The 11,414-nt window shown below is 43.0% G+C and overlaps 1 protein-coding gene across 1 annotated transcript in view; it reads left to right on the forward strand.

The window, feature by feature from the left end:
* The window catches only part of plxna2 (plexin A2), a 266,646-nt gene extending 257,025 nt beyond the window's left edge, over window positions 1-9,621 (forward strand). The window contains exons 27-31 of the mRNA XM_042491079.1: window positions 1,962-2,152; window positions 3,332-3,501; window positions 3,656-3,868; window positions 4,166-4,316; window positions 9,500-9,621. Of these exons, the coding sequence (XP_042347013.1) occupies window positions 1,962-2,152; window positions 3,332-3,501; window positions 3,656-3,868; window positions 4,166-4,316; window positions 9,500-9,595 (821 nt within the window). The 3' untranslated portion in view covers window positions 9,596-9,621. The remainder of the gene's footprint in view (window positions 1-1,961; window positions 2,153-3,331; window positions 3,502-3,655; window positions 3,869-4,165; window positions 4,317-9,499) is intronic.
* Window positions 9,622-11,414: the final 1,793 nt, after the last annotated feature.

Consider the following 11,414-nt stretch of genomic DNA (forward strand, 5'->3'; position numbering starts at 1 on the left):
GCCTCTGGTAAAAACCTCCTGAACATCTTGATCTTAAGTTGTGAGGGAGAAAAGGTGAGCACACATTACCAGATGCTGGGCTACTGGCATGTCTCCAATGAACCAAACAGCATTGGAGAAACACTGGAGACCTCTGCAGATAATCTGGCTCCTGGTTAAAACCTCCGGATCAATGAACCCTGAAGGAATTCTAACTGGGAGCTGACTGCAATCTGCAATCCTCACTGCTAGATACCAACAAAATCCCCATAAATCTTACACACTGGATCTTCAAGCAGATAATGGAGGAGGAAAGTAAATAGGTATAACTACAAGTGAGGGGCTCTTATCTGCATTTTGTGGTTATTTTAATATTGTAGCTGAATTTGTCCCCTGCTTCTGGTGTTTTACACCTACATAGTCTCAAATATCTCAGTCACAAGGGATTTTTTAATCTATCATGAAATTCCAATGAGATGCTGAGAGGCTGCACTCACTCGCATCCTTCTTTTACCTTTTTTTTTTGGTGTGTGCATTTGAGTGCTCGAGCAACAGAGTTGGACGTGCAAGGCATGGAAAGCAGAGGCTCTGTCGGTGCTGGCGTGTGCCCATCCCTCATCAATCATGGGTTGGCACAGCAGGCACAGCTGCACCTCGACACCTGCTGATGGATTCATACCAATTTCACGTTCAACACTTAGCATCTTGACTCAATTTACACCCCTCCACCCCCCACTCCCCCCAACCCTTAAAATCAGCCAGAACACACTCCCCTACCGCCTGAGTGTGTCCAGGAGTGACCCTCTCTGCAGCAGGAGAGAGCTGCGGCTGCGGGTCGCTGCTTAGTGTTGGGGGAGTTGGGAAAAGGCATCGGAAGGATGAGGGGGACGAGGAAATACCAGAGCAGTAAAAACCAGTGACTGGATTAAGATGGGATTTGGGACCTCAGTCCACGCTGCACATAGGTATATTCAACCCCAATTTAAACATACTCCCTAGAGGCCACTCCAGAGGTGTAGGTTGGTCTTATTTGAAAGGTGTAAGTGGCAGCAAAAAAAAAAAAAAAAAACCCTTTGTTGTTCATCTCCGCCTTTGAAGACGGGTCCAAGAGATCCTCATTGAGATCTTCAGATCCTGAATCTCCAGAGAGCCGGCTGCCAGGAGTAGATGTCGACTAATTAGGGAACGTGAAAGCAGCATCATTCAGAAGCGAGTGAAGAGCAAGGAGGCAGGAGCAGAGACGATGTATGGATGAAGGAGGGTGGCTGCGGCGCTTAACAAATTAGGCGTCTTTTGATGCATTGATTAGAGTGTGACAGGGACGTTTTTAACGTGGCGTCGGTACAATGTGGCAGGGAAGAGCCAATTATGAGTGCTTTTAAGAGGAGCCAGGCACAACCTTGTCTCAGTCAGCAAGGCAGGGATTATGTACAGAGAAAATGAATGAGTGTAGAACGAGAAAAAAGCAAACAACTATCAAATTATTCATGACAGAGAGAGAAGAAGGAATAAAAATGTAGCATTTTGTAAACACCTCAGTCCTGCACAATGCACGTAATAAGATAAATGGGTGGCAAGGTCTTGTGTGTCATCTAGGATTCCAGTTTCAGGAAGGCCGGTGCAAATCAATGCCAGGGACCACAACGTCCCCTCCCTTTCATTACTTTGCTGTTCTATGAAATTATCCACCACTGCAATTTCCTTTACAGCACAGCACAGAGCGGGATGGGAGCACAGAAGTTTCGGCTTTGTAATGGGAATGAGAGAGCAGCTCTCTGTGTGTGTGTGTGTGTGTGTGTGTGTGTGTGTGTGTGTGTGTGTGTGTGTGTGTGTGTGTGTGTGTGTGTGTGTGTGTGTGTGGGCGTGCTGTTGTAGGTGCGAGTGCTTCATTTACATGATGTTGCACCTAGGGGGAAGCTTTTGTAATCACAGTCATTTAGGATTACTGATAATTCTGTATCTTTTTTTTCTTTCCTGGACAGATTCTTCATTCCGCTACACGGGCAGTCCCGACAGCCTCCGCTCACGTGCTCCCATGATCACGCCTGATCTAGAAAGTGGCGTGAAGGTGTGGCACCTGGTGAAGAACCACGAACACGGAGACCAGAAGGAAGGAGACCGCGGTAGCAAGATGGTCTCTGAGATTTATCTGACCAGGCTGCTCGCTACCAAGGTACAATATTCACTCATACGCAAATGTATTTTTCTTGAGAAAGTGAAAGCATTATTCTGCCTCTGACTGGCTTACTTAGTTTAGTCTGACCCACCAGATGTAGGCTATAAGTCTGAGAAAAAGAGAGAATTCGCATCAGCAGGCTGCTGGTAAATTTTTGGCCACCTTGTATAAATAACTCCAGACGGCAGGAAGACAGTCGATGTGCACAGACTGAACAAACATGATCAAATATCATAAAAATAAATAAATAAATATAAAGATAGAAGATATGTGAATATAGAAAAAACATAAACATAGAAAAAAATCAACTTTCACAATCTAAAAGAATGCACAGACCCTCAGGGCTTAGGAAACAGAAAATGATACAGAATTAGTCAGAAGTCTGTAAACCTAAAATACGGATCTGTTATTGCATTTATTATTTAAAGGTGAAATATTACAATACCACAATACCAATACCACCACTACCACAGAGGCAGCATTAAGCCATTAAACGGTCCAAAAATCACACAAATACCAAAACGGCTTGACTCTGTTGTCAAACACGTTAATCATTCTTGGATAATGTTAGCCATGTGATGCCAACAGTTAGCCCTGTCACTGTGTGTGTTGTCTTCGGACGCTCTTTTGCAAGAGCATCATGGCGGTATTCTGAGCTTAGCACCGCCCAGGAGGATTGTGTTTCGTTTCGATAAGCACAAACCATCCAAAGCATTTTTATCCTTATTCAGAATAATATTTGGCACTTCCAGACCTTTCTAAAGCAGTGAGTCCACACCATGGGGATAAGTCTGGTTACATGAGAATATTCTCACCCCAACCAAAGCCACTGCGCTGTCCTAAACCTAACCTCAGGCGATGTGAGGGTCTAAGGGCAGAGGGGATTTCATACGCTGTAAAACCCTCTGAGGCAAATCATGTTTTGTGATAATGGGCTCTATAAATAAAATTGGCTTGACTAACTACCCAATCAAGGAAGGCAACATTTACTAGCCAAACAGGTGGAGAGTGGGGCGCCTAATGCCTTTGCCATCCTTGGAAAAAAAAATTGCCTCCAATACATACAAACATGCTGAGTTATCTTAGATTTTTATGACATAACTTCATTCACGCTGTGTTTTTGGGTCTCGGTGCAGCTGAATTGCTAATATTTCTCTACATACTCTCCTTCTCTAGGGTACTCTACAAAAATTTGTCGACGATCTCTTCGAGACGTTGTTCAGTACAGTCCACAGAGGGAGCACCCTTCCCCTCGCCATCAAATACATGTTTGACTTCCTGGACGAGCAGGCAGACAAACATGGCATTCATGACACAGACGTACGTCACACGTGGAAAAGCAACTGGTAAGGACCTTTTTTAGACACAAAACTAATGTCATATTCAATAAATCGTACAGGGGATCTTTTTTTTAGTTTCATAACTTGGCTGATCTCAAAGAATTCACTCAACACTGACTTCTTTTGTGTCTTACTTATTCCCTTTGTCTCCGTCTTCCAGCCTTCCATTGCGTTTCTGGGTGAACGTGATCAAGAACCCGCAGTTTGTGTTTGACATCCATAAGAGCAGCATCACGGATGCCTGTCTGTCTGTAGTAGCTCAGACCTTTATGGATTCTTGCTCCACTTCAGAGCACCGCCTGGGCAAAGACTCCCCGTCCAATAAGCTGCTCTATGCTAAAGATATCCCCAATTACAAGAGCTGGGTAGAGAGGTAGGAACTGGCTTTATACACTATCCCGATCCCCTCTGCCACATCTATTTTGTATCCTCTTTCAGTAAAATCTGGGGTCTTTGGGGAAATTGATTCATAATTCTCTTTCTTCTTGCCTCACTTCTCAACCACATCGTGTAAAAGCCTTTTGTGAGCGACTATAAGCAGGCATTCATTGTTCGTGAAAGTGATGTTATGGCTCAAAAATTTGACTATATAAAGAATTTAGGGCTCAGTTGAGCTATAACATTCGCTCTGTGATTCTTTGCAAGTGATGCCGTTTGTCTGAATTTTCAGGTACTACGCCGACATCAACCGGCTGCCAGCCATTAGTGACCAGGACATGAATGCCTATTTGGCAGAACAGGCCAGACTCCACTCCACAGAGTTTAACATGCTCAGCGCTCTCAATGAGATCTACTCTTACGTCAGCAAGTACAGTGAGGAGGTAAGTGGTACTCGCGCTTGCACGCCTAACATGAGCACAATCCTTTTGATGCAGTCTGCAGGAATCACTAAAGTTTGGGCAATACACAAAGGCCAGTTATGTAGAAAAAATCCTGAGCAAGCAGAAATTACACAAGAGTTTTTAAAATAAAGGTTGTGGTGGAGAAAAGAACAATCTCAGTGTGTGCAAATTTAAAAACAGCCTCATTCACAATCAGTGTGCATTAATCCAGGTTAATGATAGATCTGTTTTATCCACCAGGTTGGAAATTTGTGTTCAGTTCAGCAGACACAGGAGACGACACACATAAAAAGCAGACAAGCAGCAGTCATCTGTGTTTGGTTTAAAACTCGTCAGTTGCTTTATTGAGTTAAGAGTATTGATGGCACTTGGGATGAAGGCCTTTTTGAATACATTTTTAGTTGCTAGAAGGCTCTGTAGCGCCTCCTAGAGCTCAGGAGCACAAACTGGCTGAAGATAGGACGGGAGCAATCTGCCAAGATGCTCCTCGCTTTTTCCCTCGTCCTTTCTGTAAAAAGTTGGCTAAAGGGCTTTTGTGACTTGCCAACTATCTTGCTTGGCATTGACACAGTCCTAGAAAGTTTGCTCTTACATGTAGAGTTTGAAAAGTTAAAACTCGCACAGTTTTATACACTAATTCTAAATTCTGCTATATAACACCCAGACAACTACGTTTCTTTAGAAGGTAGTCACTGTTAGCATCTTTCAAAAATATACTCTGTATTTCATTTCAATTTTAGTTCAATTTTAATCATAAAGCTCATTATCACAAATCACAATTTACCTCAGAGGGCTTTACAGAAAACGACATCCTTTTGTCCTTAGACCCTCACAGAAACTCAGAAAACCTCCCCCTAAAAAACCCTTTAATGGGGGAAAAAACACAGTATAAACCTCAGGAAGAGCGACTGAGGAGGGATCCCTCTTCCAGGATAGACAGACATGCAATAGCTGTCGTAAAGAAGAATAAAATTACAGTAAATGACAAAATAATACAAAAGAAGTGGCCGTATGTTGATTGCAAATAGCAACCACACGCCTGCCAATGTAGAATGATTTTAATTCACTAACATACGCACCATAGTAAGAAGAAAATCAGCTGGTTGTGCACATGTCATGAACCAGATTGTAATTTTGCATGTGCACTAGTGTTGTAACAAACTAGTGTTGGAAAAAAAGTGCATTTATTAATACAATAAAATTCGTTTCTCATTTTCCGCAGTAACATTGCAACAGTACTAGCTTGGCTTTTTTTCTCTCTCTTCAATCATTGTCGCATTGTTATAGCTTTATGTTTATCTTTTAATACAAATTTGAACATTTTTTTATGCATGCATCAATGAAAAAGCCCATGTGAGAGCTGTTATTTTGAGTACAAACTACATGTGATCATTTCTGACACCTGAGAGTGGACATTTACCTGTTTATTCTACTGAAACATCATCCGTATCAGCACCATCTCGGTCCTCCACCTGCCCTGCTCCGACCCTCTGGTGCTCCATTCTGCTCTCTGTCTCTCTGTTCTCACCTTTTTCATCTAATGAGTCCTCTTTTATTAATGGTATAAATACTTACAAATAAATTATAGTGTTGAGTGCACAGTTTTACTCTGGTGAAGCTGAACTCTGCCCTTATTAAATGCTGTAGACTGTTTTGATTTCATTACTGGGTATTTCTGTGCAGCGTGATTTCTTCTCAGAGCTTGGCGATCTCAGATAAACCTCTTCTCTGAACTCCACACTGAGCTCCTGCACTTGCAGATTTTACCTGGAGGGCAGTCCCAGGCGCTGATTACGTAATTCGCTGCTGCCTCTGCAAATCAGCCGCTAATTGTAGGCAGATTGTGAGCGCAAATTGAACAAAAGGCGTGCCGCAAATTGGCTCCAGCACCTTTTATGTACGTTTATCTTGCCCTCGGTGTTCCCCGGCTGTTCGTAACTGGCAAAGGTTAGTGGGGTCAGCGCAGAGTCTTCAGTAGACTTCCCCAAAGCCCAGAGGTCTAGTGAGACCTGCGCTTAACAAGGCGGTGTGTCTGATCTGCAGAGTAGAAAGTGAATGTCTACAAGCTCTCAGCATGCTGCTCTGTCCTTTTCGTCCAGGCTCAGTTAGAGCGGACTATCGGTTATATGAGGCTCTCATGAGCAAAATCATACGGCAACACACACACACACACACACACACACTCACACACACACTCTGTCAGATCACAGAAGGCGTAAAAAGGGAGGGAGGAAGATAGGGGAGGAAGAGCAAGAGAAAGAGAGTGCATTTATGGAGACATTCTGCCTCTAATGTCAGCTCCTCCTCTGGGAGGCATTAGCCTGACCTTTATGTTGGACTACAGTATCTCTCCCTCTTTGCCTCTCTCTCTCTATCTCTTATTTTCCCTCTCCTCCTCCTCCTCCTCCTCCTCCTCCTTCCTTCTCTTTTTACCCATTATCCAGTCAGCTTCCCCTTTGCTCTTCATGAATCTCACACTTTGCTGCCTCTGCAGTTGTCGCTGCCTGATGCACACATGCATAGAGACACATGCAAACTCGTACTCATTTTGCACACGTGTACCGTCATCACTCCTGCAGTATCTCCTCGAGTGCAGTGCGTAAAAACCTCACCTAGCATTAGCGCTTCTTCATTCTTTCCCTTTACAAAGGGCTGTGCGTCAGCCTAACCGGGCCGGAGCTGCAGCCTACTTAAATGGATTTGGGAGACGGCAGTGGGAGCTGCACCTGCATACACTGCCGCAGATTAATAATAGATTGCTATCGGGGCCCGATGAGGAGGAGGAAACGCTGCGCCTGTAGCTGCCAGTCCTTTAAGAGCACTTAAGTAGATGAGTGGAAGATGGTAGGTGGGCAGACAGATGCTGCAACGGGACAGGCAGCAGACAGAGGTTCGTCATGGCTAGGCAAAAAAAAAAACGAGAGAGCAAGACTACTAACCATGATATAATTTTTTTCCATGACACTCTGTTAAAGTACATTTGACACTTCTGCCCAAACTTCTCTTGAATGCATCACCAGTTATGCCACTGGATGGCGCCAGGTGTGAATGTAGCCCGACAGAACCGTTTGCGGTGTTATTATACGCTGTCAAGTGGCCAGATGGCACCTGCCGCATCTGTCTGAAACATGGCAGGATGGCGTCAGGTTGAAACGCCAGCTGTAACGATGCAATATAAGGAGCGTGAGGGTGCCTATAGGGCGAACGGGAGTGGCGGTGGTTGAGTCCAACAAACCCCGGACTTTATTGCTGGAGTCCAGTTTTCACTTCCATCTGTATGAGATGGTGTTTTTCTACACCTTACAATGTGCCTGCTTCTCCAAATCCTAACCATCTGTGCCAGCACGTGCGTTTGTTGATGGTCAGCATTAGTTGCCACGTGCTTTTGTTGCCTAAACATAACAACGTGTTGTGTCAAAAACATTAGACACACAAGGAAACCTGTAACATAAATATGTAGACAAAGAAGTCCACTGACAAAGCTGCAACATGTGACGACTTGGGATGAGACTGTGTTGGTTTAGGTACGTTACAGATTCAAGAACGACAGGCTCACACTGGTCACTAAAAAGAGTCGTTCAAAAAGATGTGTTCGTTCACTTTTAGCTACCACTACGCTCAAAACTACAAACATGGTTCTGCTGACTGAAGAACACCAAAATGACATTTAGGTAACTTGCAACAACGCTCCTTAAAAATGTTTGAAAGCTCAAAAACAAACAAAGCACTTTTTTTTTTTAAAATTGACACTAAGATATTTTATCAGTATTTATGACTGATATGTGTAGCTGCCTTTACTGAGTCACTGAGCGACCTGAAGTAGACAAAGACAATGATTGAGTAAAGGAAAAATACTTTTCCTTTAATTATCCAAACACATTAAACATGGATAAATTGTTCATTGTCAGTGACAGTTTCCCCGCATATTTATAAATTATTTATCTCTTACCTCAGAATATTTGAAAATCCACATTGCATAAGAGGGGTCAATTAATTATTTTGTTTGAATCCTGAATTATTGAGTGAAACAGTGAAATGGATCTGCGGTAGCAAACAGGCACACAGAGGACGAAAACCGTAACCATATGTTGAAATAAAAGCCACCACATTTGATCCCAGACATCCATATCAAAGGTGATGAAGACATGGCCCATATTGTAGTATTTTCTGCTGTTTTCTGATCATATTAAAGGCCTTTGCCATGTGCGTTGCTGCCACTCTGACATAGATTCATCCTGACAGGGCCGACACCAGATGAGACAACGAAGGGGAGAGCCTGTCTGAATTCCCTTTGAACCCGACTTGACAAATGCCAAATTTACAAGAAATGGGCTCAGAAGATAAAACGGGGAAGGGCTAATACACAAATATTTCTCCATGTTGTCAAAGACAAAGGCAGTGATGTAATTCCTGTCTTTTCTCTTTCATGTGGCGTCCATATAGAAACTCAACAGAACAGGCTCCGCTCTGTAAAGAAATAAAAGTTATCAGATCTAATTTTTTAAAATGTATCATAATTATGGATGTCAACAGTTTAATGTTAATCGGTTAACAGTTAATGGGTTGACCGCATACAATATTTTTGATTGGTGGGTTTATTTTGAATCTGGTGGGAAACAGCAAGCCGGCTGGCTTTGTTAACCCTTTGTAACCTGAGCAAATTGGCTTGATTTCTTTCAAAAACATGGAGCGAAGGCAATAAGCAACTTAATAAGAAACGGCCCCCAAAAATAGCAGGAAAGTAGTAAAATAAAAGTTACATGACAATTACCTTAAAATAGCCAAAAAAAAGTTAAAAAAAAATAAATAAATAAATAAAAAAAACAAGAATTGACCAGAAACTAATCTTAAGAAATTGCAAAAAATATTTTTTTTTCTGTAACATAATTCTAAATATAGAATAATATATTTTAAATAATATATTTATTAAATAATTTATAAAATTTATAAATTAATTAATTTTGCTTATAACTTTTTAAATTTATAATTTTTAAAAATATATTTTTGCTTGTCACCATTTTCATTTTCCCATGATTTCAAAAGAAATCAAACCAATTGACTCAGATTTAGTAGATTTAAATACTCGTGAAAGGCTTCTGAATGCAGCACATTAAAACCGAAAGGGTTAAACACGTTTTTTTTTTTTTAAATCTTCTGTGCAGATCACAGCGGCTCTGGAGCAGGACGAACAGGCGAGGAAGCAGAGGTTGGCCTACAAGGTGGAGCAGCTCATCTCTGCCATGTCCCTGGAGAGCTGAGAGCGGCCGCGTCCCAAAGAGAGAGAGAACGAGAGAGAGACAGGACCACAGTCTCGACAGGACCTCCCGAAAAAAGGTCCTGCATTACTTACCTCTCATCGTGGGAACTTTGACCACGAACCAGACCTGGGACCTCTCTGCATCCACAGCCGGACAGACATGCTTTAGTTTGTGATTCTCTCACCTCCCTCCATGATGGCGCCAGCTGAGGGCCCGCAGCAGACTGAGAGGAGGCCCTGCAGCTGGAGCCCATAATGGCACAAAGGAAGGAACATCAGCAGAGGAGGCAACAACATGGCTTGTATTTATTTATTTTTGTTTCTTTTTCTCAAAGGATATTTTCTCTCAGTTTGACAGGAAATTGTATGCGGTGTGGGTGTGCGTGTGTGTGCATGAGTGTGTGTTTGTCGTGCCGAGGAAGACTCCCGCAAGAGCGAATGGAGGAACAGATTTTCTCCTCTCAGTCAGAAACTCAAATCTCAGTGTGAATTGGAGACTAAAAAAAAAAAAGAGGCGAGAAACAGAGGAGCAGATCTCACGCTGGACAACTGAGTTCAGATTTCTCAGATTTTATTTTTGTACTTGTACATTTGAATATTATCAGTTGCAGTTGAAATATCCACCCAGGATCCCAGAGGTGATGTTGTATAAAGACATGAAGAGCCACATCGGGGCGGTGTGGCGGCGAAACAGGCCATGGTCCGTGTCTTCTCTCACTCCTTCCCTCCTCAGACTGATGCTTCACACGACACGGACTAAACCTCTGCTTTTTATCCAATCAGAAGTGTATAGGAAAACATGAAATTCGTGCTCACCATTGACAGGACTCTGCTCGTGGTGGTCACAGTCCAGCCAGCATGCTTGCACCTAAAACTGAGGATGACAGAGATGATCTTGTATTTAGGAGATGACCTTAAATCAGCATCAATCGAGCGTCCGAGGCTTTTTTTCAGCAGTTAGGTCATCTGTGTATGTACCAGTTGCCAATCAGTGTATGTGAATGTACAAATGTTTTTTAATTTGTTTGTTTGTATGTCTATTTGAGTTGTGCAAACAGAAAGGGGCTCAGTTGAACTGAGCTCCGTAGATATTTGCAGTAGCTCGTCAAGTGAACAACTCCATTTGTCCGTCCTGGCCCCGGCCCGTCCAACTGCTTCCCAAAAATTATTTACCCAAAATCACTTTTCTGCTAGAGGAGAGTGTGTATCGTCTGCATTGTGGCCAGCACTGCTGTGACTCGTTCGGCACAGGATGTGCAGCTTGAAGTTAGTGGAGACCAGACGAGTGATTGGTCTCCGTATAGGCTAAAACTCTCCGCTATATAACCACAGTTTGTATCTCTTTGGATCAACTTTATGTGTACTTTGCATGCTGCCACACATCAGAAGTGTTCTAAGGGTCCATCTTTGATTTTATCAAGTGCCAACGAGTCAGCTCTTGTTGGCCAGCTGATGGGAGATTTTACCCGACCACCATCCATGTCCTCGCACAGACAATAAGAAGCTTAGCTGAGCGGGTTTCAGCAGTCGCCAGGAGAAAATGTTGGCGTTGTACGTCTCTGCAAACCACAAATACGTTAACATTTGTACGTTTCATACGTATCATATCAGCGTTTTTAAAGTGATGTAGTATATAAGCTTTGTCATCGCGAGATGGAAGGGATGGTGGATGGCGTGTCACCTTGGAGAGACACATAGGCGAGACACCTAGGAGAGACGCCTGCTAAGCTGCCGACCACTGTTTGAAAACAACAAACAACAGCAACAGTTGTTTTTTTTACGACTCATCACTGTGTTTCCAGCAGCTTTTTAGCCAACAA

This window comes from Plectropomus leopardus, chromosome 8, assembly GCF_008729295.1.
Source record: "Plectropomus leopardus isolate mb chromosome 8, YSFRI_Pleo_2.0, whole genome shotgun sequence".
NCBI lineage: Eukaryota > Metazoa > Chordata > Actinopteri > Perciformes > Serranidae > Plectropomus > Plectropomus leopardus.